This window comes from Manis pentadactyla, chromosome 4 (genome assembly GCF_030020395.1).
Source record: "Manis pentadactyla isolate mManPen7 chromosome 4, mManPen7.hap1, whole genome shotgun sequence".
In the NCBI taxonomy this organism is placed as follows: Eukaryota; Metazoa; Chordata; class Mammalia; order Pholidota; family Manidae; genus Manis; species Manis pentadactyla.
In genome coordinates this window covers 170,800,706-170,825,671 of record NC_080022.1, presented here as the reverse complement: position 1 = coordinate 170,825,671, position 24,966 = coordinate 170,800,706, and the positions used below count along the sequence as shown (strand labels likewise).

General features: G+C 45.5%; 2 protein-coding genes across 7 annotated transcripts in view; both read right to left on the bottom strand.

The window, feature by feature from the left end:
* The window catches only part of COASY (Coenzyme A synthase), a 131,578-nt gene that overhangs the window by 34,938 nt on the left and 71,674 nt on the right, over nt 1–24,966 (bottom strand). The gene's annotated exons all lie outside the window — the stretch shown is intronic.
* Nucleotides 1–24,966, bottom strand: part of ATP6V0A1 (ATPase H+ transporting V0 subunit a1) — a 61,974-nt gene that overhangs the window by 2,324 nt on the left and 34,684 nt on the right. For 2 of the 6 annotated variants that reach the window (XM_036883112.2, XM_036883114.2), the window contains exons 10-21: nt 23,466–23,678; nt 21,410–21,560; nt 20,381–20,520; nt 19,872–20,029; nt 19,329–19,419; nt 17,187–17,305; nt 16,420–16,636; nt 15,954–16,061; nt 11,340–11,447; nt 10,384–10,401; nt 5,868–5,985; nt 5,405–5,576 (exon numbers count right to left, since the gene is read on the bottom strand). In XM_036883112.2, coding sequence (XP_036739007.1) covers nt 5,405–5,576; nt 5,868–5,985; nt 10,384–10,401; nt 11,340–11,447; nt 15,954–16,061; nt 16,420–16,636; nt 17,187–17,305; nt 19,329–19,419; nt 19,872–20,029; nt 20,381–20,520; nt 21,410–21,560; nt 23,466–23,678 — 1,613 coding nt within the window. Of the gene's footprint in view, nt 1–4,252; nt 5,332–5,404; nt 5,577–5,867; nt 5,986–10,383; nt 10,402–11,339; nt 11,448–15,067; nt 15,143–15,953; nt 16,062–16,419; nt 16,637–17,186; nt 17,306–19,328; nt 19,420–19,871; nt 20,030–20,380; nt 20,521–21,409; nt 21,561–23,465; nt 23,679–24,966 lie in introns of those variants that run through there. The other 4 variants (XM_036883113.2, XM_036883115.2, XM_057501501.1 and 1 more) reach the window with 3 other exon arrangements.

The following is a 24,966-nucleotide window of genomic DNA, read 5'->3' as shown; positions in this document are numbered from 1 at the left end:
CCCCAGCAAATGCCCTGGATGGCTGCCCAGCAACCAAACCACCACCAAATATGGGCAGAAAAATGCATTCAGAGGATAAAAAAGCCAAGGAGAGCTGCCCTGAGGAATAGTTTCCACTCAGTGCTGCATGACCCTAGGGGTGCCAGAACCCCTGCAAGAGCAGGGAGAGGTGGGGCTGGGGCAGGCTTCAGGCAGTGGTTCTGGAGAAGGGCAGGCCTTTGTCCTCCCTCCAAGCTAAGGGAGGAATTAGTGAAAAGGGGTAGGGGGAGAGGGGCCTCTGCATCACACAGACTATCTGCAGTGGCACCGAGACGTCCTCAGAGGCCCCTTCAACCTGGGCAGCTGGCTGAGGGCACTGACATAGAGCTGCCAGCTCCACACCCTGGGGAGAAGAGGTGACAGATTCTGTGTGGGCGTAAGAGCAGAAGGTCTTGTCCCTACATTCCAGGGGCTGGGCCAAGGCCACAAAGCCCTCCAGATCCTGGAGGGTCCCCATGAGCATCTGGGCCAAGCCGCCCAAGGGAAATGGGACCCAGGAGGGCGAGCTTCGGAACTTCAAAACTGAGTCAGTCACAGGATTCCTGGCAGGAGCAATTCCACACCAGGACCTGGATTTGCCCCGATGCTCCAACACTCCTAAGAAGTGCCCCAGGTTCCAGCCACTGAGGCCTCCTCTGGGGGAACCTGGAGGGAGGCGGGGAGGTTCCTGTTTCCTGCCCGCTGCTATTAGATCTGCATTCTTTATGGGTAGGCTGTGTTTCCATATGGCAAGGGTATTTCTGAACCACTGAAAATAGATGGACACGTTCTGTGTTCATGCAATGATATGGAGCAGACAGTGGGCAAGTCACCTTAGGTCCCGAGGGATCCAGAACTCTGATCTCCGGGCTGGCTAATTACACCAACTCTATTTCCAAGCTGGGCAAATGGAGTAGAAACTTCGAAAGTTTTCTAATGCCCATGGGGTCAACATCCTTTTCTTGGCATCCCTGTGTGCCTCAGCTATGCATGGGGCCCAGTGGGGAGGAAGGGGGACACACAAATTCTGTGTGACAGGCAGTCCATCTGGCACACAGCCTGATACCACCTCTCCCACCAGCTGTTGCTCAAGGTTGGAGACTTAGGGTAGCCCCCACCGGGGACACCTTGAGTATGTTGGGGTCAGCCTGACTTCACCTCCCTTCACAGCCATGCACACTCCCACCACCCAGCAATCTCCCTGGCTGGCTCCCTGCCCGCCTCTCCCACCCAAGCAGGGAAATGTGCACTTCCTGAGAAAGTACAAACACTAAGGTCTCTGGGCTAGGGCGCAGCAGTTCTCTGGGCTGGGGCACAGCAGTGCTCTGTGGCTGGCAGCCTGCAGGCTCTTCCTTCTTTAGGGGACCTCCGCACTGCACGCCCCAAGCCACTAAAACACACCTCCAGAAGTCAACAGTCATGAGGAGGGCCTCCGGAAGGCGGATGGGTTTCTGACCCCTTCCAGCCCCAGGACCTGACAAAGGCCACGCAGGGACCCGGAAGGCTAGCTGGGAGACCACAGAGAGACGACTCTGCTACAGAACAGGAAGCTTTGCTTCCTTGAGTGAGTGAAGGGGAACAGAGTTCTGGGGCCTCTTCCCTTTCCTGGCAGGGGGATGACTGAGAGAAGGCAGTTTTAGAAAGATGATGCTGGGCTAAGCGGCTTCTCCGGCCCTTTCTACCACTCTCTTTTCTGGGCCTGGAACACACATCTGTCTGATCGCCCAAATGTCAGAGAGGTGATGGCAGCCAGGGACATGTCAGGCGTCCTTACTTCTCCTGGGCAGCCATTCCCTGACTACCCCATGGCGTCCTGCTGCAGTATACTGCATCCCTTACAATAAACTGGTCCTCGTTTTGGCCCTTTAGCCATCAACCAATCTGTGGGTGTGCAAGTGTGCACATGTACACATACAGGCACACCTCGTTTTACTACACTTTGCAGTTACTGCATTTTCTACAACTGAAGGTGGGTGGCAAGCCTGCACAGAGCAAGTCTATCAGCACCATTTTTCCAACAGCGTTTGCTTACTTCATGTCTCTCTGATTTTGGTAATTCTCATAATATTTCAAACTTTTTCATTATTACTATATTTGCTGTGGTGATCTGTGATCAGTGATTATGACTTACTGAAAGCTCAGATAATGGTTTGCATTTCTTAGCAACAAAGTATTTTTTTCTTTTCACTTAAAGTTTATACCTCTATCCCCTTTAACTATTTTGTCTGTCTCCCCATCCCCTCACCAGGTATTTTTATTAAATTAAGGTATGGACATTTTTTGTTAGACATCATGCTATTGCACATTTAACAGACTACAGGATAGTACAAACATAACTTTGAAATACACTGGGAAACCAAAACATTCCTTCGACCTGCTTTACTGTGATATTTGCTTTATTGCAGAGGTTTGGAGCACCTGCAGTATCTCTGAGGTGTGCCTGTATGTGGAGCTGCTAGATTGGGGTTATGTTCCTGTAGGTCATGGGGTAACAATCTGTGTGCGCTACAATCAGTTTGGTGTCCACAGTTGTAACTATAAATCATATCCCTGCCTTTGCCTTTCTGAAGAAAATTCATCCAATTAGGGTAGGCCAAGCACACTTTACATGGTCAGTGGGAGGAAAAGAGAAAGATGTTAACTCAGAAGGAGACAGAATTAGCAGGTTGGTACAATACCTTGTTCACTATTGTTTTCAAGTATGTCACCCACCTCCTTATGACCCTTTATGATTTCTGACAACTGGTTTATATTTGTTATCAAGTCAGATGTTTTTCTTCTTGCCCGCACCAGAGAGACCCAGAACTTGTATAAAGGGGCAGCCCTTGCATCAGAATCGGGAGACCCCAGCTGAATAGTGGGAGTAAAGAGACAGGTACAAAGACGCCAGGCTGGCCGCCAGGAAAAACAGCAGCTATGTCCTTGCAGCAGCCATTTTCAGCAGGACCAGCTGCCCCCCGCTACTCCCCAGATAGCCACAACTCAGGACTCCCGGGGACCAAGAAACCCAGGATCCTGGAGGCACACCCACATTCAGCCAGAAGGGGGTGAACGAGCACCAGCTTCATTCACTCCTTTTCAGTGGCAGGACAGATGCTCCAAGCCTCAAGTTATCACTCTTTTCTCTTCTACCCAGTACTTCCACTACCAAAAAAAAAGGAAAAACACAAGGACAGTATGTCTGAAGAGACTGCTCCTTGCAAACCACATCTGAGATGGTATCCTGTGCCTCCCCTTGGGGCATCCCCTCTCCCTCAACAGACTAAAGGTAGTTTGGTTGCAAAGAACCACAGCCAGACGCCTTCTCTACAGGGTAGCCCACTCTTAAGCAGGGCAGCCGCCACCTGTCCTTGAACACTGGTTTATCATGTGCCAGAGCATTGTGACAGTCACCTGGTATGTGCATAATTTCTTATCTAATCCCTGCAACCTTGTCATGTGGATATTATCCTCTTTTCATATGAAAGAAAGTAAGGTTGGAGAGGTAAATGCTTCCTCAGGGTGTTGGCATGGAATTCAAATCCAGATGAGCCTAATTCTGAAGACTGCTTTCCTGTCACTTGTCACTTCCTTGGGCTCATTCATGAGGATGTGGGATGACACCATCACTCAAAGGCCACGGGTGAGCCTGAGGAAGAGGTAATCCTTCTGGCAACAAAATGTGACCTCCCAAACTGCCTCAGCTCCCTGGAGATTAGGCCCACCCCAGGTGACCTTCCGCGCACCTTGGTGTGCCTGCTCACCGCTCTGTGGGACGGTTCTGGCCCAGCCCTCGACTGCTCTCCACCCCACCCAAGGAGGAGGCAAGAGGCTCCCTCCTTGGGCTGGAATCAGGTGCTGCGGTCACTGTTCCCTCAACCCAGGGCTCAGCTGACAGAGAAGTGACCAGGAAGGGGAAGAAGCCAAGGGGACAAGAGAACGTGAGCTGCCACAGGCTGGTTCCACAGACATCCCCTCAGGCCGGGGGCTGAGGAAGTGCTGGGAGAGAGCATGCTAATAAGCCGACAACAGGGTAGAGCGCCAGCAGTCCCAGCCACACCATGCAGCTCTCCTGGCCTCCGGGCCCCACAGTAAACAACAGCTGGGCGGCAGCAGGGAGGCAGGAGGAGAGCCAAGCCAGAGAAAGCAACATGTGACCCTGACACAGCAGGATGGATTCCTCTACAGGAGCCTCCGAGGGGAGAGTAAGTTCCAGCCACATCCCACCCTCACACACCTGCCTTTTCCCTCCATAATTTAGAACAACAAACAGTGGAATCTTTGAGGAGTTTCAGCTGTAACCAAGCCGGGAGAAAAGTCAGAGAAAGAGAGTAAGGAAGAGTTCTCTCAGATTAGATTTTGGATTTTGTCAGGTTTGGAGAACTGACGGGAAGAGAGATTCTGAGCCCTATTCCACCTTGAGATAATTACCACCATGGATCATCTCGTCCAGGGTCCCTTGTAAAACTGTGTACACACATTGGGTGTGTGTGTGTGTTTCTCTGGAGTGAGGGTCCCGAGTTTCCAGAGCCACTGGGGTTTGAGACCCAAAAAAAGAGAGGAAGAAACACACATAAAGGAGGAAATGGAGACTCGAAGAGGTAGGGTTTGAGGTAGGACAGCCAGTTAAAGTAAAGGATGCCCAGTTTTTAGTATATCTTATGCACATTTGGGAAATACTTATGCTAAAAAAATGTATTCATTTTTTTATCTGAAAATCAAATTTAAACTGGGTGTCCTGTAATTTTATTTGCTAAATCTGGCAGCCCTACTTGGAGGTCACAGAATCACGGTTAAGACCAGACCCCAACTGTCCCATTCCCAGGGACTGAGCTTGCTCTCTCCAGGCAAAGCCATTAAGACACAAACTACATTAAATGAAACAAGCCCCAAACCTGCCCTTCCTCAAACCTGCGTCAGTGTACTGAGGCGCCAGCTCTGGAACCAGGAATCCCCATACCCACATGAAGCTGCTGGGGACCCTACCCAAAGACACGGGCACAGTGACAGAATGGGGTGACAAAACTGGGGCACAGTGTCCTCTAGCACTTTCCTGGGCTTAGAAACTTTTCCAGAGCTGCTTCCACTGCTCTGAAGATAGTAAAAAGTTATATATCAGAGCAAAAAATCCCAAACAAAATTAAACTTCAGTGGATCTGGTAAGCCATGATCAGGAGCACTGAATGCTAAAGGCAGGGAGAGGGCATCTGACAACACCCACTGGAGAATTCTCTCTGGAGGCTCTGCTCTCCTATGGACATTTGCTGATGCTCACTGCTAAGATACGTCCTTGGGTGCAATGAAGCGAAAGCAGACACCGTGAGCTTTTGGAGTCTGTAAGAAGTAGAGCTGCCCTCAGTGCAGCTAAGGACATGGCCCCAGCCCCCAGCCCCCTGCCACCCCTCACCAGTGTAACCGCAGCGCATGGAGAAAGGCTGAGAGGCCCTCCATGATCAGGAGGATGGCCACGGTCAGGGTGGCAAAGGCGGCGAAGATGAAGAACAGCACCAGACCTCCTGCCAAGCTCTTCACCCTTAGGCCGATGTGGATCACCATGGTCCAAAGCACCTCAGACAGCTCTGGGGAATGGGGAGAGACACGACATCTAGGTCAGTTTGGCAAGAGGAGCTGTGGGCCTTGCATTTTGCTCTGCCATCACATCTGTGGTGTTCCTTGCTCCCTGGCTTCTGTGACCTTAGTGAGACCACTGTGCATAGCTAACCTGGCAGAAGTGCAGATCCTCCCATCTGGACATCATTTTCCCTGGAGTCAGGAGGCTGAATAATTCCAGAACCTTTATGTAATTTCCACTCAATTTAAGCTCCCCACCTGCGAGAGTGTCGTTTTCAATCTGAGAGAAATACACTCACGTGCATGAGCAAGACTGAGGGCCCAGAGCCGCAGGTAGGAGGCAGTGTTGGAGATGCAGCCCAGGCAGTACTCGATGGTGTGGATGGCCTGGTGGACCATGGTGTCCCCAAAATCAAACTGTTGTAGGAGGAAGGCAGAGAGAACATGTAAGAGTAGGAGGGGCAGGGGCAGGAGGCACTTTGGGCCTGGGCCTGAGGATGACACTAATGGCTACGTGGGCCAGGAGCCCCTGGTGTTGAACTTGTGTAATTTCAGCTATGCCATCCCCAGAAAAGCTGCCTGGCTTAGTCCCCAACTGGTACACCCCATCTTTCTCAATAGGCTACATCTTAATGAACTATATCCTAACAAGATTCTTCTCAACACATTTATTTTTCTCCCTGTTAGACTGCTCACTCAAGAGTGGAGTGTATGCTGAGGCAAGAGCACTCTGAGAAAACAAATGTCTGGACCAGGGCCTCTAAGGACCTGCTGCTGGACTCACTCTAGCTGGCGTCCCCTTAAGGGGCCTGAGAATGAACTGCCCTGCTCTGAATAAGCCATGAGAGCAGAAGGGCTTTTCCTCAGCTGGCCGTGCAGCAGGAGACAGGCTATCAGGCCAGACACGGTGGGGACGAAACTAAACCTCCACAGCCACTTCACTTATTATTTCTACAACCTACTGAGAACAAGATAACCTCCTCTTCCTTTGGAGACTTCTGAGAAGATTACGCAGGGACAGTTTAGCACAAGCTTTACAAACTTCTACTTGGACAGCTGATAAAGACCAAACAGGCCACGTGTTGTTTTTGTTTCTGTTGTCTTCACGCTCCCTTTCAACATCAAAAATGATCTCCAGAACAAAGGGGCAAGGCTGGAACAAGCTTTCAGGACTTCACTTTTAGGACTGCCCCAAGCACAGCCGGGGAAGAACACCGACTCGCTTTAGCAGCAGCGGGTGCCCTCGGGGCCTGCCGGTCTCCTGGCGGAGCAGCCACAGGGGGAGGCGGCCCCTCCCGGGCCCCTCCCCCACAGCCCCGCCCACAGCCCGAGGGCCTCCCAGCCTGCCGGGCCCTCAGCTCAGTCTATTTCTCACCAGTTTCTTTCAAGGTTCATATGACCCCATTTCCAAAGCACACCTGAAATGCCTTGGGAAACTACATAAAGGCAGGATGAGAGAAGGGGCTGGTGGACTCTGGGGAGAGGGGCTAGTCCAACACATTGTCTTTGGGCCTCATTTGTCCACACCTCTATCTACACTCAGTATTTCTGGGCTTTTCTGGGACAAGGTCCTTCAAGCCTCTTACCCTGAAAACTAGGTAATCCTAGTTACCTCAGTCCCAACATTGCTGTTGCCCCAAAGCCCACGCTCAGAGGAAGGAAAGGTCCCCGCTCTGAAGCCGGCAGACCTCCACACTCCCCAGAGCTCTCTGGGAGCAGCGACTGCTGGCCTCTCAGAACCAGCCCCTGTCAGCGTTTGTATTCGACCTCAAGTTTCTCCCATTAAAAAAAAAAGCTAAAAGGATGGAGGGAGATCAGGGAAGAAGCTTCCCTTCTAGGCCCTACCCTCACTTTCCTCTCTCCTTCATTCCAAACTTCTTGCTTTATAACCTGGGGCAAGTTTCCTTTTCTATGCTATGTACTGGGCCAAGATAAGGATTAAGAAATGGAGCCAAGCACCTGGGAGTCTGTCACTGCCCCTCTGAGTCAGCTCTGGCCCAGCACTAATCACCACTGATCCCCGTCCACATTCTGTCTCTACTCCTCTCTCACGTTCCACCTCTCCTCTCCTACTGCACCTGGCTTCCTCCCCCATGCTGGCCCTTCTTGGCATGCTTGCCCGTACCTCCCAGTCATGAGATCTGACGGGCATTCTGGGTGCTGACTGAGCCTCTGCAGTTTCTGTGGCTACTGTCCTCTCCTCCTCCCTCTTGAGACACTCACCTACCCTTGTTTTCCCTCCTCTGTCCTCTGCATGTTCCTTCTCAGGCTCCTTTAGCTCCCTTCTTAAAATGCTGGCTTTCCAGGCTTATCCCCCAAACATGACAGGCTCTTACATCTTCCCTGTAGCACTGCCACCCAGGGCTTCAACAGCCACCCCTTGGAGTGACTCCCAGGCTCCATGTTGCCCATTTCCAACTAGCTGTGCTGCATCTCCTCCTCCTGCACCACAGGCGCTTCACACTCAGTGCCCCCCAAACTCACTGACTGCCCTCCTTTGACCCCACCAGGCCTACTTCACTCCACCTCGTGTGGAACAGTGTCACTACTACTGCCCCAGGCGACTGAACCTTGAAGGCAAACTTGAGTCTTCACTCTGGCTGCCTGCACTCACTAAGCCCTGGGGCCTGGAGCTACTTCCTTAACCTCCTATCAGTTCCTTCCTTTCCAATTTGCCCTGCACTTCACCTCAGGTCTCCGGATTCTTCCCTGACTCGTGTCAGACTAGCTGGTCTTCATGCCTCCAGACTGCCCCCTCCCCAGTCCAACATACCGTATTTCTAGGGCATTTCAGCAATGTCACATCCAACGTTATTGTCCTGATGGCTCCTTGTCACCTCAATGCTCTGCTACAGCTGGTTTCTGCCAACGTCATCTCACCTCTCTCCAGTCCCCCTACTCCTGACTCAGCTATATAGTTGCTTATCCCCAGAATATGACAGGCCCACAGGCCTCTGTGCCTTTGTGCTAACTATGTGTACAGATGGGTCTGCATCCCTTCCTCCCTCCAGACTCCTGTTGGACCAGACTAAGCCTAGCAATAACTTCCTTGGGGAACCCATTCCTGGTCTCCTCCCCTCCACCCCCCCCAGTGTTCATCAGGTGCCCTCTGTGCTCCCACAGCATCCTGGGCACACCTGATCACAGCATCTGCCACCCAGACGTCTCCTCAATCTGGGAGTTCCTTGAAGGCAAGGACTATGTTTTTCTTGTCTCAGTTTCTGAAGCACTAAACAGAGTGCTTAGCACACAGAGGGTGATGAATGGATGGATGGGTGGGATGAACGTGCCTGGTGAGATGACGCAAGAGAGAGAGGTGCCACTGACCCTTGCTGAATGGCTGCAGCTTCCAGAGATTTCCCAGACAGTTACTGGTATGGACCTGTTTGCAACTGGACTGAGTGGCCCCCTGCCTCAGGGAGAGGGCCTGCTGCTTCTGCTAGGTGGGAGCAAATGGCCTGCCTGAAGCAAACAGGTTTTCACAGTCAAGCAAAATGGGAAAGTTCTCAAAGAAGTAGGCTGGACATTTTTAAAAAAAATCTGTTTTGTTTGTAATATTTATAGATAACCATGGCTGATATCTAAATTTGGCTGCAGAGAACTAGACTATGTATGTGCCTAATAAAATGTTATGACTGCTGGGGAAGCTGGGGGCACTGAATTACTGTCATCTTGTTTGGCTGTCCAATTCCCCTGGGAAATGGCTACAGATGAGGACCATTCTGACAATGGCCATGGCATTAGGTGCTCAACTAGTAAGACATTTAGAAAGGACAGTATTGTTGGCAGTGGTGTTACAGGGAGAGGCCTGGGCTCCTCACTGTCCACCCAGTCCTTCCAGGCAGCTCAGACTGTGCACATGAGCAGTCCAGAGGAACACAGAAGCTCCTGAATGCCAGCAAAGGAGTCTCTTCGGCCTTCAGAAAGACCGAGCACTGCTTTTACACAGAATAGCAAAGATTTTCCCATTCCCATCCCACTGTCCCCTTAGAGAGGCTCCAGAGTGCCAGGAAAGGGAAGGGTGAGTGGGTCTAGGGAGAGCAGTTTTGGGGGAAGATGCAAACAGTGCAGCAAGGCCTTTTAAAAAACCAGTTCCAAACTTATATATTGTTTAATAAATTTTTGCTGGGCTAGAAGGCCTTCTACTCCAGATATGGCCTGAATATTTTGCTTTCTTTCTATTGTCTATTATTCTCTACGTGTGGTTGGAAAATTATGAACCCCTTTCACGCAGACGGATTGCTTTCTCTGGGATGGATCTGAGAGGCAAAGCCTCCTTTTGAAAGCTGTCTTCCTCCCACCTGGGTCATGTGGAGGCTGAGCTGACCCCAAGCAAGGGCCCAGCAATTCTCACTTCAAGCATCATCAAGCTGATGAGGGCAGCAGAAGAGGCTGGCTGCATTGCAGACAGGGGGAAAGGGTGAGTTTTAGTCCTAAGTGCTAAGAGGAGCAGGGAGGAAACAGCTATTCCCAGTGGCAGAGCGACCACACATAGCATCACAGGAGAGAAGGCACAGGCCAATGGGACTTAACCCCAAGGGGAGTCCCTTCAAGAATGCCAATGCAGACATTACTTGTAGCTCCTTTCAAAGCCATTCTCAGAGGTATTAGATCAGCAAAGTCAATGAAACGAAGACAGAGGAGACCAACATGAGATGCAGTTAATGGAGATGAGCAGATTCACAGACTGGTTAGAAATGGCCAGTGAGATGCGGGATGTGTGGCCCCAGGACGCAGCAGGGTCAGCAGAGTGATCACAAAGATGGGAAGAGAAACCCCAGATAAACATGAAGGCAAAGCCAGCTTGTTTCTTACCACTTCGTCCTCGGTAGGCTTGAAAACACAAATTTACACTTAGTGGGGAAGCCACGCCACACACAAGGTCACAAGTCACGAGCACAAGGCTACTGATTGCTTCTCAGGGAGAACTGTTAATGTTAAGTGGATCTAACATGTTGGAGGCAGGCCTCCTCAGCAGACAAGGAAAACAAAATCAGCAGGATTTAGAGCATTTAGACACATATTTTTAAAAGGCACCCCAACCCTTACAATTTCTTTTTTAAAAAGTCATACATAGTGGACGTGGTCAGTCATACTGAAAACTCTGGTCACCTGGGTCCTCAACTCCTATTCTATTTGCTTTAAAAAGAATATAATAAATAGATGAAAATCAAAAGTTCAGTAAAGAGGCTTCGTGGTACGAGTGGTAAGGCAAAGAGACTGGATTTTTAAAAACTGAGCTTAGAGGTAATGGTTTAAGGAAAAGCCTAGCTTGGTCTTATTACTTTTCACTCTCCCTATAAAAAGGAGGCAAGTAACATTTTTAAAAGGCTCACATAAAATATCTGCAACAAGTGGGACAGGACTTCAAAAGCACCAGTGATTACAGTTCAATTGGAACCACTCTTGGAAGGGGCAAGGGATGAAGAAGCTGCCGTAAGTGGACTGTGTTTCTGGTAAAAGAGCTGGGAAGCTGGGCTACTTGGCCTCCGCCTGAGGAGAGCAGTTAGCAACTGACATTTGCACAGAGTACTGCAGGCAACCCAGACCCCAAGAAATCAGACAACCGAGTGACGCTGCTATGGGCTCTGCAGGTAACACCTGGTGTTTAGTGCCGGGGACCCACTAGAAGAAGCTGGGGTGCCCTAAGAGGTCCAGAAGGCAGGCTGATCATTAGTATTCTCATTTTTCAAGGTGAAGACTGGAGTGAGGCCACTTAGGTACACAAGACTAGGGTGGAAGGACAGGAAGCCCACACCACTGGATCTTACCTCTTCTGCATCCTCTGAATGGGTGGAGAGCTGGTCATGCTGAATAATCTCAGCATCCTCCTCTGTCGGTCCGTTGCCCACCCTGATCCCACCAAAGTTGAGAGTTCCCTACACAGATGAACAGAAAGAGTAGAATTTGCCTGGGCTTTAATGTGACATTCTGTGAGGTGGGGAAGGGCGATGGTTAGTATATACAAACCTCAGAAAAGCATATATTCTAACAACAAAATCAAAACCCACTTCACAAACCTCTAAGTAAAAGAAAACCACTGTTCCCACCCCAACTGCCACTGCCCCAGCTGCAGTCACCACTTCATCCTGATCAGAGGAAATACACAGTTCTGCCTGCTATACCAAGAGACACAACGCTCACTTTGGTCAACGCTGCTGAGAATCCTGCTGGGTATGAACAGACTCTCGTAACAAGTGTAGCTCTACCTGTAAAGCCTTTAATAGCCTAAGTTTTTCTGCAGCAATCTGAAGACCGGCCTTTCTAGGAGGGAGGGGCACCAAATGACATACTGATTGTAACCTTGTTTGATTAGCTTTCAGCAGGAACCCAACAGTTCCAATGACTTCTCCCAGAAATGTTCCAACTCTCTTCCCAGAAACAAAGGACTTCCTAGGTCAGGGAAGGAAAAAGCTTGATGTACATTAGCTTGTGGCTAGAGAATACTGAGTTTAAAAAAGGTGGGTGACGGGGGGTTCCCTTTCTTCAGGAGAGGATTCTGGAGTGTTATAACAACTCTCACAGGCATGTGGGGAGATGCTGACTGGGGTCTGGCTGCTTCTCTTCCTGGGCATAGTTTTAAGAAGGGTCTCCAGCACCAGAAGTTTTAAGTCAACCTGATTTGGAAAGCTCAGGGTTACTGAAGCAAAAGGACTATTTGGGCACAAAAACGAGGTAGAATGGGGATTAAGTCTGACAGATGGCATTTAGTGCTAATCTGCCACAGAATGAGAAGCAGCTGAACAAACAGCCCCTGGACCCTCTCCAAATGATTTCTGTCTGGGGAGCCAAACAACACAAGAGTCTGGAGGCTGCTCTCCTGTAAAGCGGCCTTCTGGACTGAAGGCAGGCGACATGCAGGCCAGTTTGCTCAACAGCCCTGAGGCTCCCTCACAGCCTCACCTTTGGGTGTGCACCATGCCACAGCTTACTGATGACTGGATCTGGGTGTTTGGGCAAATTCTCTCTTCTAGCATCAGTTCTTACATGCTGGTCAAAGAACCGGGTGCATCAGAAACACCTTGAAAGCTACATTTCATTAAGTAAAGATTCCTGAAGACTACCCTTAGGAACTGTAAATTTAGTAGGTCTGGGGTAGGGACTAGGAAATCTGTATTTAAAAAAATTTTTTCCCAAGTCCAAACTGTATAATCATTTTTGATTATTTATCAAAACTGAAAATGCGTGCACAAAGAAGCACATGCATCCTTTGAGACTTAGCAGTCCCACTGCTGGGAACATAAATGCTTGTGAAATTTTATCAAGATACATGGATAAGGATATTCCCTGCATTATTTGTAATAGCAAACAATTGGGAATAACCAACACATCCATCAACGAGAGTGATTACATAATTTTAGCATATCCAACAGAATGTTCCATGGAATGCTAGGCAACTATGAAGAAGAGTATCACTATGAACCAATCTCTAAGATCTGTCAAACTTACAAAAAACTAATAAATCAAGAGGCAGAAGAGTGCTATAGTTTAAAACACAATGTGTTTTAAATATATATATATTCATGTATTTACACACATATATATTTATAGCCACAGATGGCGGACATATATTGATCATGCAGAAAAAAATCTGGAGGCCTATTCCCCGGTCTGTTAACCATACCCTGGAGGAGGAGAAGGGTGCTGGGCACAGGATGCTTTCAGCTTCTGGGCAATTTGCATTCTCTAACCAAGTGCACCTATTGTTTTAATTTTATTTTTAATGTCAGTAGGGGATTGCCTGGGTCAAGGAATTATGGGCCACCTGTGTTTCTTCTTCCACTTATCTGTTATGTTTTACTGCTCTAAGAAACAAATTTAAAGTTCACCAGGTGATTCTGATGTATAGTTACATTTGGGAACTACTCTTACCCTGGGCACCTCCAGGCCATGCAAATATTACACCCAACAGCCCTCAAAAGGTGGACTGAAAGTGCAACCAAGGGCCCTGGGGACAGGAGAGGACTCCAGCATATCCTGGGATGGGTTATAGGGGAGAGGTGGCAGGCTTCAGGCTTCAAGGCCCCAAAAGCAGAAGGCCATTTATGAAGCTTTCCCCAACCAGCAGAGAACGAGGGGCAGAACTAACAAGTGTCCCTTCAGAACATGAGGAATGAGAGTAACAGAAAGGGGGATGAGACATACAAACCAGTAGCAAAAAGAAAAGAAAAAAAATCAAACCCCTGTGATACCCCACTTATAGACAACCAAGAGGACACAGAACAGGACAAAAACAGATCAGTGTTCCTATCCTCAACCTTTGGGACCAAGAACCTAGGGCCCCTGTTGTAGAACGATCAGCCTGATGCCTCCAGAAACACATTTGGCTGAAGAAGCAGTGGACTAAGAAGACCCCGTGAATGTGTAGGTTTCCAGACTGGGGACTTGAGGGTATCATAGTACAGTACCACAGAAGAGGATGCCAGGCTTTAAAAGCATCAGAAGCACATCTTAACTATATTAAAGTTTGCAGAGAGAAGAATATGTGGAGAGGATGTCAATAAATAGGTAGTATGTGCTTTAAGGGTTTTTTTTTTCCTCTCAATTTCTCAAAGGAAAGAAAGTCCCACTTGGAAATAATTTTAAGCAGCAACATTAAAATATCTTATGATCTAAAATATTAGCCTTTTTAGACTGGTTCTAGAAGGATGATTATAGCAGTTTTCTAAGTTTAAAATGATCAGAACACCTAGTGAAGGAAATGGTTACTTGTCTATAATCACTACTGCTAAGGTTTTCACAACCTTATAGATTCATCACCTAAAATAAACTGGGCTAATTTGATATTAGTGCATTGTAAGAGTTTGATTAAGAGATGTTTTTAAGGACAACATTGAAATGCGTAACATTCACAGTGCTCTTACTGAATCACCAGTTAGTACTGGAAGAAGGAAAGACCAAAACAGAAGATGACTCTCGTTACTACACCAGATACAGAGTACACACGAGACACAGCAGGGTAGAGGTCTCGCTGCAATAGAGCTTCTGAGTCTCTCACAAAAAAACAGACACGTATAAGCTTCCATGGGAAAGGGAGTAAGTCACGGCTAAAGTGGACCCAATGTCCAATCATCCAAAGCAGAACTTTACAAGTACAGGGAAATCAACTCAAGATCAGAGATGTTCTTACTCCATGCTGAAAAATCATCAAATACATGGCCACAAGATACAGACATGAAGTGGACAGAGTCCACAAGCTGCTGTCTTGGATGAAGATGATGGGACTCAGAGAGGGCCCAGCAGCCACTTTGCTTTCACAGACAAGACTGACTGTACTTTACACATTTCAATAGAAACCTAGTAGGCCAGTGAAGATGATACCAGAATCTATTCATAAGAGGTGGACATCTTTTCTGTTATCATCTCAATGAGTAACAAGAACACACTTTCCAAGAGTACACAGGTCCCATGCTCTCAACAGAGTTACAAAGAATTCTGCTGCACTGTTTGCCACCTCTTTGAACAAAATGTGATGGGTTGTCAGTTTCAATTCACTCACTGTTGCAGCCGCTGCTGCCTCTAGTCCCTGCTGGCTCGGGGTTGGGCTGACTGGGGCCTCCACAGGTTGCCCTTCCTGATAGTGAATGGAAGAAAAGAGGAAGGGAAAGGAAACAGAAGAGGGAGGAGTGAAGGGGGAGACGAATGGAGGGCACATGGAAGGATGAAGATGGTCAGAAAAGGGAGAAGGAGGCTCTTGTAACTCAGCTGCTCTCCAACAGGAGTAATAATCTAACAGCCATATGAGAGTCATGCAACGAGATCTTTTGGGCTTTACCAGGCAGTGGAATAAGCATTATCACATAGCCAAAAATGAACATTGGCAACATAAGTGTGTGTGATTGTGTGTGCGTAGAATTCATATGCACCCATACATTAGGTAAACATGAAAGTGTATGCTGCTTTAAAAAAAAAAAAAATCAGTGTGCTTTAAACCAAATCTTTTGCCCGGATGTTTTGGTTGGTGAAAGTATCACACTCTCATTTTAAAAGAACATGTCTCAGCATCAGCTCTGTGGCTGCCCAGGCAAACCACATGAATGGGCTCATCGTCTCCAGCCTTTGCAGCCTTGCTCTGGCTGATGTTGCATCTAGACAGGCCCAGACCTGGATTTTGCTGTGCAAAGCCTAAGCAGAGCATGACCAGGAAAGGTAAAAACTTATGACTTGTTTTCTCAACTCAACCTATGCAAAGCTAAATCCAGACATCAGAGCTGCAAGTACATGTTTTTGAAAATTTAAGCAAGTCCAGTGTTCATGCTGGGATATGACATAAATGCATTTTAAGAGTATATAGACATATGCATAATTCATTTTATTGATGAGGAATTGCCTTGACCTTAAAAAAAAATAAATCTAGTAACTTTCAACAACAAACATACACCCACCAAATGTTTCCTCCTCAAATATTGGTGGCGAAGGACCAGTGGTTTAAATAGTAGCATCCAAGGTACACACAGCAGTGCAACCACCACCAGGAAACACTGAATTCCTTTCTGCAGAGAAAGAAGAAGGCTCAGAACATTAGTCAAGCATGCAGTTTCCAACTCCAGCACAGATTTCTCCCAAAACAGTATTTTCTTACTGATCTGTAAACAAAACTATGCTATTTCTCAAAATAATCAGCAGATGTGGCAAATTCCAGGAATAAGAGTTATAAATTCTATCCTTGCTGGATAAAAAAACGACAGTAGACCAAACTAAGGAGCATGTGCTGAATTTAGGTCTGGATGTATGGGCTGAAAACCAAATACCACAGATAGAGATTTTTAAAGCCCTTTCTATGGTCACAGAAACATCTGGCTTCCTGACCTAGGGTAACCACCTAAGACAGTCCCTCTCTGGTTAACGCACCTGTCCAGAATACAGCATCGAGTTACCAGAGTCTGCATAGGAAAAGAGGAACATGTTTATGAAATGGATCAGAAGGCTTGGCGCTTTCTCAGATGTCTTTGCATCATAGGCTGTCCACTTGTAAAAAATAAGGATAACCAAGTAGCCAAACAAAGAGGTAATGAAGATTATTTCAGGAATAAATCCACAGTAGATATTCAGGGGCTTCTTGAAATAGCTGAAAAGGAAGAGAGAGAAAAATGTTAAAGGTGAAGAGACCCAGGGTCACTCTTTACCAAGGGGAATATTCACTAGATTTTCTACCTGATGCTCCCTCAATTCTGTCTATATCACTTTAAGAAGCAACAGACAGAAGAACTGGAGGCTACGGAGACAAGGAGGATTAACTATGACTTCCACCTGCGATCTTGAATGGCTCTAGTACCAACCCCTACCCATTCCGATGAGAAAGACTGGAAAATCTCATACATTCTGAGACCACAGTTCATAATTTTGTGTGAGTTACCCATCAAGGAAAAAAAAAAACTCACTCGTTTTGATGAAAATGACACAAGTTTTTCTAAGATCTCTGCTACAATTGTAAATTATTAAGAGACTGATATTAATTAAGTCTCATTTATGAAGATGAGATTTTTATAAAAGTACTTCTTTAATGTGGAATGTAGGGTTCTGGGTTATTAACCCCTCCCTAAAGATGTCATGATTTCTTGAGGGAAAAGCATTATCTAAACTATGTGCGTTCCTGGCACAGAACCAGAGCAACTCACGTGTGGTTGAAAAGGCTCAGGCTGACTCCAAACATCATGTGAATGACACCAAGGATAACAGAGGTCTTCATCTTAAAGGAGTTGAGAAAGGTCAGCTTATTGGAAGCTATGTTCCAAATCTGTCACAACCCAAAGAAACAAAGAGGCATTAACAAAGAGTTCTCAAATGGAAAACTCTTAATTCACCCATTTAAAAAGTTTTGGTTTTTTTTTAACATGGAAAGTTCTAAACATATACTTAGGTAAAGAGAGTAGTATAACAAATTCCCACAGACCTATGACTTAACTTCAACAAGTAATTATCAACTTACGGTCAATCTTGTTTCACCAAACCCCCAACCTACTCCTTCCTCTGTATTATATTTGGAAGTGAAGTCCAGGTATCATATTATCTTACCTGTAAATATTTCAGTATGGATCTCTAAAAGGTCTCATTTTTAAAACATGACCACAGTACTGTTATCACACTCAAAAGCATTCACAATGATTCTTTACTATCATAAAACATGAAGTAGTCAGTATTCAAATTTCCCTGGCCATGTGCCAATTTTTTCTTTTAATAATTAATTTATTCAAAGGTGGGTCCAGATCAAGTCTCTATACTGTGATTGCTGATACAGCTCTTAAGTCTCTAATCTATAGGTTCTCCCTCCAGCTGGGATTTATTTATTTCTTACAAAATATGTTGAAGAAACTGGGTCAATTATTTTATGAATTCCCAAAGTCTGTGTTTTGCTGATTGTGTCCCTGTGGGGCTGTTCTATGTATTGGACCACTGTGATATTTTCCTGACAGTTCTCCTGCCTCATGTGGCCACAGATTATGCTTCCTAAGTCATGACTCTGATGCAGTCATTTCCCTGTGCCGAAACCCCCTGCACTCCTTACTGTCAACTCTAGGCCAAAGTACAACTATAGCCTGGGAAGCCAGTCTTCCAATATCTAGCCCAGCAACTTTTTTTTCTGAATTGGACTCTCATGCAGAGCTCATCCTTGGTGACCTCTAACCTGAAAACTTGTGACTCCAGCCCAGTCTCTCCTGGAATTCAGTTCTACAGTTCCAACTGCCTGATGGACATTTATACCTGGGTATCCCAAAAGCACTTCAAATGTACCATCTAACCTGTAAGCATCAAATGAGATGTCTACAAAAAATATTGTAACTACAGAGCACCACATAAGTGTGAGGTTGTATTATTATTATTATTAGACTCCAAGCTACTTGAGGGTGGGAGCTATGCCTTAAAATTATGTGTTTTCCCTATCAGGCACCATGCCTTGCAGACAATAGGGAGTCAATAAACATCTGTTAAATGCATATGTGAAATGTTATTAAATCCCTCCCAGTCTCAGTTTCCTTATCTGTATAACAGGCACAGGAATACCTTCCTGACAGCATCGTCAGATAAATCAGGTATGATGAGGGCTCAGTACAAGCATTTTAATTATTATAACATTAGCTTTTATAATAATTAAAACAATTAACTTTGTACCTCCCCACCTCTATGCTTTTGCATATGCTTCTCTTCACTTATAATAATGTGAAATATATTTTAAAGGCCATGTGAATTCCCCTTTTTTTTTTTACAAGAAACAATCTTTTTGGCCTGTAATGATCTGTTTCCCTCTGGAATTTTGTGATCCTTACTCTCTAATGCTTATTCTTAAGTTCTCCCTGCCCCCTCTTCCTAAGCACACAATATGAAAGATTTGATCATACTTTATTTGCCTAAATATTTGAAAAAAAAAATTCTGGGATGAGTTTTTGTAAGTATGTAAAGGTAAGACTGGAAGTCTAAAATCCAAAGGAAAGGGTTTTTTGTGCATTGTTAGAACATCTGCTAAAAATAAAAACCAAGCTAAGTTAAAGAGAAATAAGTTAAACTGTGAAGGAGTCTTGGAAAGCAATCTCCCAGGGTTAGTATTATCAGCCACTTCTGAAATAAGCAGGGCAGAAATAATTGTTTGGCTCCCCAAGGCACTGGGGTCTCTTTTGGCTTTGAAGGATTCTGGATAGACACATCAAGGTTTTCTAAAAAAAAAGTCAACTAAAAACCAAATAATTCTTTACTTTCACTTTACTTCTCTTCAGGTTACAGTTTAAAAATATGGTGTTAGACATATAGTAAAGAAAGGCTCTTACTGGATCGATGCCAAAAGGATATGGTCCACCAAAAACTCCAGGGACAGCTGGGTTCAGCTGGAGAACAGGGTTCCCCCGAAGCGTCTCCTCCCTACCATGTTAGGACAAAAGCTGCATTTATTTTCTATTGAGAGAGGGAAATTCTGGGGTCTCGAAACTGATCCCCCACAAAAAACTACTATAGTTCTCTTGCCTCTTCAATAAAAGAGGAAGAACTAGCATCTGAAAATCAGAAGGGATCAGTGACAACAAAAAGACAAATTAAACACACATATATAACCCAGTAGGGAATCTGGGAAATATGCTTTTAATTTACAGAAAGAATCAACGTGCTTAATTCTTAGTCTCAGTTCCTTAATAGTGGTGAAAAAATCACAGAGCACCTCCCAGGATGGAGCATAAATAAGAGGAGACACTGCATTCTTCTGAAACACAGACATTGTTAACCACTCTCTGAAAAAGTGTTAGTTTACCACTTGTCTGGAAAATCAGAGTTGAGCATGAAAGAAATAAGCTTTGACTTTCAGCATCTTTTCAACTTACGTCCAATTAAATATAGTAAACATCGGCCGTACACTCCAGGATGACCCGAAGATATTGAGAGACTTGGAAAAGCAATCATTGTAGATGAGGCCAGTGTAGATAGAGAACACACCCATCAACAGAATGATGTACCTGCCACTGAACACAGTACTGAACATCTGGGAACCAGAAGAAAGAAGTAGATGAAATGTATCTGCTGAATATACATGTTGCTCATGTTGTCACAGTGTTTTTTAGAGTATACTAGACCCTTCCTCTCATACCACTTTACCCCCTCCTGGGTCAGAGAGCTTGAAGTAAAGACCAAAATACAACACTACTGAGAAATTCATCTTCACAGCACGTGGCCCTTTTAGTGTTAAATGGAACATAACTTGTCTATTCTCTATATAGTCTCCATAACTTCTCTATAAATTCATGGATAGAAGACTTCCAGATCATAATTTTCATAATGAATAGTTGAGAAATTATCAAGTTTCAGTCCAATGCAGGTGTAACTTAAACATTACCTCGTTCTCATTCTTCTGGGAAAGGATCCGGCTCTCCCTTAACACCATCCAAACAGCAAAAAGGGTCATCAAAATGCCATGGCCAAAGTCCCCAAACATCACAGCAAACAGGAAAGGGAACGTGATGATAGTATATGGAGCTATGAACAAACCAAAGAAAGACAAAGACAAAGTAGAGAACAACTCCCAACACACCACACTCGTCTCCCACTCTAAGACCAACGTAAGGTGACTTATTCTCAAGCTACTGGTCAGATGGACTCCCAGGGAAAATCTTCCATGGCAGGATCTGCCACCCTCACAAAGCTCTGATGGCATCTGAGCTACCACTAGCATTTCAAGCAAAACACAGGAAATGAAACTTTGTCTCTAGCATTGTCAATAGTGTGGTTTGTTCTTTAACTTCTTTTTTCTAACCCCTAGGACGCAGCTCCTGGGGAAGGCCAGCTCTCTTCTCTTGTGCAGCAACTACTTCCCAGCTGGACAAGCTCTTGGAAAGTCAGAGAAAGGGTGGAACATGGAACAACACAGGCCCTGCAGAAGGCTCCAGCTGAAAACAAATTTTCAGACTCTTGATTTAATAACTCTCTAAACAAAGGAGAAATCTGCCTAGTGCCTAAAATGGTCAATAACTTGCTGTATTTTCTGTCTAACCTGGAACAGGGAAGCCATTTTAAAATATCAGATAACTTGTAAAAAACCTTTTTGTTTAAAAGCAGTTTCTGAAAATTGTGTGCTAGAGAAAGCCAGGTGTTTACACCTGTGAGGACTCACAGAAGAATTCAACCCATTGAGCTCACTTCTATAAAATTCCTAAAATCCAGCTCCTAAAGGAGTGCCACCCAGGACAGACCACACTTCCTATGTCAGAAAGGGCACCTCTTCACAGGAATTACCGAGAGCTGAGGTCTTGACAACATCTTTAGTTTTAAGGCAACTATTCAGCAGCATTTAAAGCAAGGCATTAAAAGAAGTAACAAACAAAAAATAAAACCTCTGGGGGGAAAAGATTCAGGCTGTTTTTTTTACCTGGATTTATCTCACGATAAGTTCCAATTCCATAAGCATCTACTATGTTCTGAAAGCCATATGTGAACTTGTTAGTTTTGTTGTAAGTTGGGGGAGTCTGGTTTGTCTGCATCCTGTTCAGAATGGAGGGCACCGTGGAACCACTGTGTTCCTGGGAAACATTAAGTGCATATGTCAAAACGAGGTCATCCTCCTAATTGTGGCAGTGGTTACACAGGTGTATGTATTCATCAGAACTCACTGAGCTGTACCCATAAAATATGTGTATCTTATGTAAATTCTATCTCAATCTTTCCCATTCTTTGGGGAAACTGGAACTAGGTATACAATTTGCAATGAAAGATTTAAATTAAGTCTCAGAAAGAGTGCCTTTACTGCAAAAAACATTTAATTCTAAAATGCGTAACCAAAGAAAATCTAGAACTTGTTTTAGGAGACAGCCTCATCTGCCTTTCTGAGAGTTATTATTGTTCTTTCTTCCTTTTATGGAGAAATCAAAGTGTACTCTCTGACTCTCCTCCTTCCCCACCTATTCTGTCTCCCTAACCCCTTACAATCTGGCTGAGTACGCTTATTCAAAGTGGCTGGCACTTCACCAGAACCAGGTCTTTTCTCCTGTATGCAGCACTGACACTGGAGACCTCCCCCTTCCTTGGTAAAAATCCTTATTCGTTATGGGATTCTCCTCCTCCTCTGTCTCTTTGCTGGCTTTTCCTCCTTTGCCTATCCCTTAAAGTTGCAGGGCCCCCAAGAGTCTATCTTTAGCTTCCTTATTCTCTCCTGGAGGTCTCATTCCCTTCCACCCTCACAGATCCTATTTCCTTCATTTTGCCCTTTCTGTCAAGAACCTGTCTATTATCTGCTTGATGTTTCCACATGGATTTCCATCCAACTGCTCGATCTAACTGAAACCGAACTTGTCATCTTTCCCCATCACTAAGTTTCTCTTGCTGAACTTTTACTTCCATCAGTGGGACCATTATTCTGCAGGCCACTCAGCTTTGATACTTCAGGAACATCTTAAAATTTTTTCTCCTTTTCTCTTGTGTGTTGCTAGAAACCAAACATTGATGGATTCTCTCACAGAATGTCTCACACTCTTCATCATTTTCTATTCCCATTGTCAAGTCTTACTATAGGAGTCCTTCTTTGTGTCTTTACTATTAAGTCTACAATAACCTCCTCACTGAACCCCACCACCACCCCTTTTTGGCTCATTCTATTCCCCAATCCAACACAGATACTTAACAATGGATTATTCTTTTAAAACTCTGCTTTGATCATGTCCTTTCACTGCTAAATAACTTCCAATGCCTCTCTACTCCTGGAATAAAATTTAAACCCTCTACTGTGTTATTTAAAAACCCTTCACAGTTAGGTTCCGATCCACCTAGTGTAGGTATATACCCCCATTCTTTCTGCTCACCCATTATGACTCCTGTTCTTGCCAACCACACAGTCACACCCCGCACTTCCTGCCTTTCTCCATGTTGTGGTCTTCTCATCATTGCTGTAGGCATCTTATCCATCCTTCAAGGCTCAGATTAAATGCCACCTTCTTGAAACTTTTTTCCAATCATTCTAGTTGGAAAAGCTAACACTCTCCCTTCACACACATACACCACTTACTTTTAGCACAGACTGTCTTATATGTTTGCATGGCAACCTCTCCAAGTGAATTATAAAATACTTGAGGGCACTTTTTTACATCTTTGAACCTCTTGGGCCCTAGACCACAGCCCTGGAAAGAGCAGTAGCTCTAACTACTAAACAGATCTGCCAGGGAGAGAGAATGGATCAGAAACTTGACACTCTGGTCAGGAGCTACCCTGAAGAATAGTGGGCATTCGATCATGTCATTTGATCTCTTGAGCTGCAGTTTCCACATTCAGAAAATAAGAATATACAAAAATAGACTGTCAGGATACAGGATGAGTATAGGAGGATATTAAAGAACTCTGAAAGAGAAAATGCCACCAACGTGCGATTAAAGCTACTATTGATGGGAACCTCTCTCCTTGGCCCGCAGGCTGCACAGCTAGCTCGGGGGACTCACCGTGCCCCTTCGGAGTGCAAACTGGATGGAGTCCAGGTCGGTGACAGGGCACCAGACCTCGGCAATCAGGCACTTCTGGGTCACATCTATGTTGCAAAGGTTCAGTGTGTGGTAGATGGCCTTCATCTTCCGCACCTTGATGAACCAGACACGGATGTTCTTAGCAGCTGCCTGCAGAACCCTCTGGCGGTGATCCTCTGTTTGATTCAGGACCTTTTGGGAGAGAAAGGAACAAGAGAGCGATCCTTCTAACACCAGTCTTGGGTCTCAGGGTATGAATGGCAAAGAGGCACAGCTTTCTGAGAAGGGTTGCTAGGCATCTGGTTTTTTCTTCCTCTAACTAGAGTGGCTTTTTTTCCTGGCCAAATGAAATTAGAGTTCTAGTTACTAACATTCATTTTCATTTAGTTTCAAGTTGAAAAGAAACCTGAAGAAATGACTTTTAGCTTTTCTATATTTAATCTCACCACCAAATCTCAGCACAACAGTGTAGGTCACTGGCTTTTACTTGGATCATTAAAGAACAATGACTTTCCACGTGGAGTCTGTAACTCAGACTCGGAGAAGTCAGCTCCACAGGCCTGGGAGCTGGCAAAGCCAACAAATCCATACTTAAGAACAGCAAGCTGCAGAATCCCCTGAACACAAGGCAGCACCAGGGCCTGGGGGCAGGAGCCAGAGCTGAACACCATCATCTGCCTGTGCCAAGATACACCTCCTGCCCGGGAAAGGGAGACACTGTGCAGTCAGGAGGCCCCACGGCCTCTGCAGGGGATTTACCCTACCACATACCACTGTCATCACAGGGCAGATAAGCCTTTATCTTTCCATCAGACTTCTTGGAGGGAGAAAGTTTCAGTGTTGACCTCTGGAAACCAGTGCAGATTTCCCTCATAGGAATCACAGTGCCAAGGCTAGCATGGGGGTAAAGGGCAGGAATACTTTACATTTTACTGCTTGTTTACCGCCAAATATTTAAGATTTCAATAGCAGAAGAGAGACTAAGCCAAAACTGGGCAAGCAACCCACCAATCATACTTCTGCATGAAAATCTATCTTGAATTCCCACATTTCTTTGAGGAGAGAAAGCCATGTAACAACCATGTTCTTAGCCCAAATCTCCATCATAGTTGGCTTTTCAAGTCAGTTTAGAAAAATAGTAGTAGCTACTCCCCGAAAAACTGCCTTGGGAAGTTTGGGCAGTAGAAGGTAACTTCCACGGAGTGGTTTAAAAAAAAAAAGCCAGGGCATGCTAGGGAATGCTGGTATCACTTGAGAATAAAGAAACAAAGCAACTTTTTCTCTTTCTAGCTGTTGACAATTTCACAATTACTATTAAAACTTCTGGAAGGATGCTAAATAAACTTGCAAGCAATATTCTATTTGCTTTTCTCTTTCCCCATTGGCCAAACCCACATCTTACTCCTTGGTATTCAATCCCTTTATAAGTTTCAGTTCACACGGCTGGGTGTTTCGAAAGTCAGATTCTGGCCATATTGCA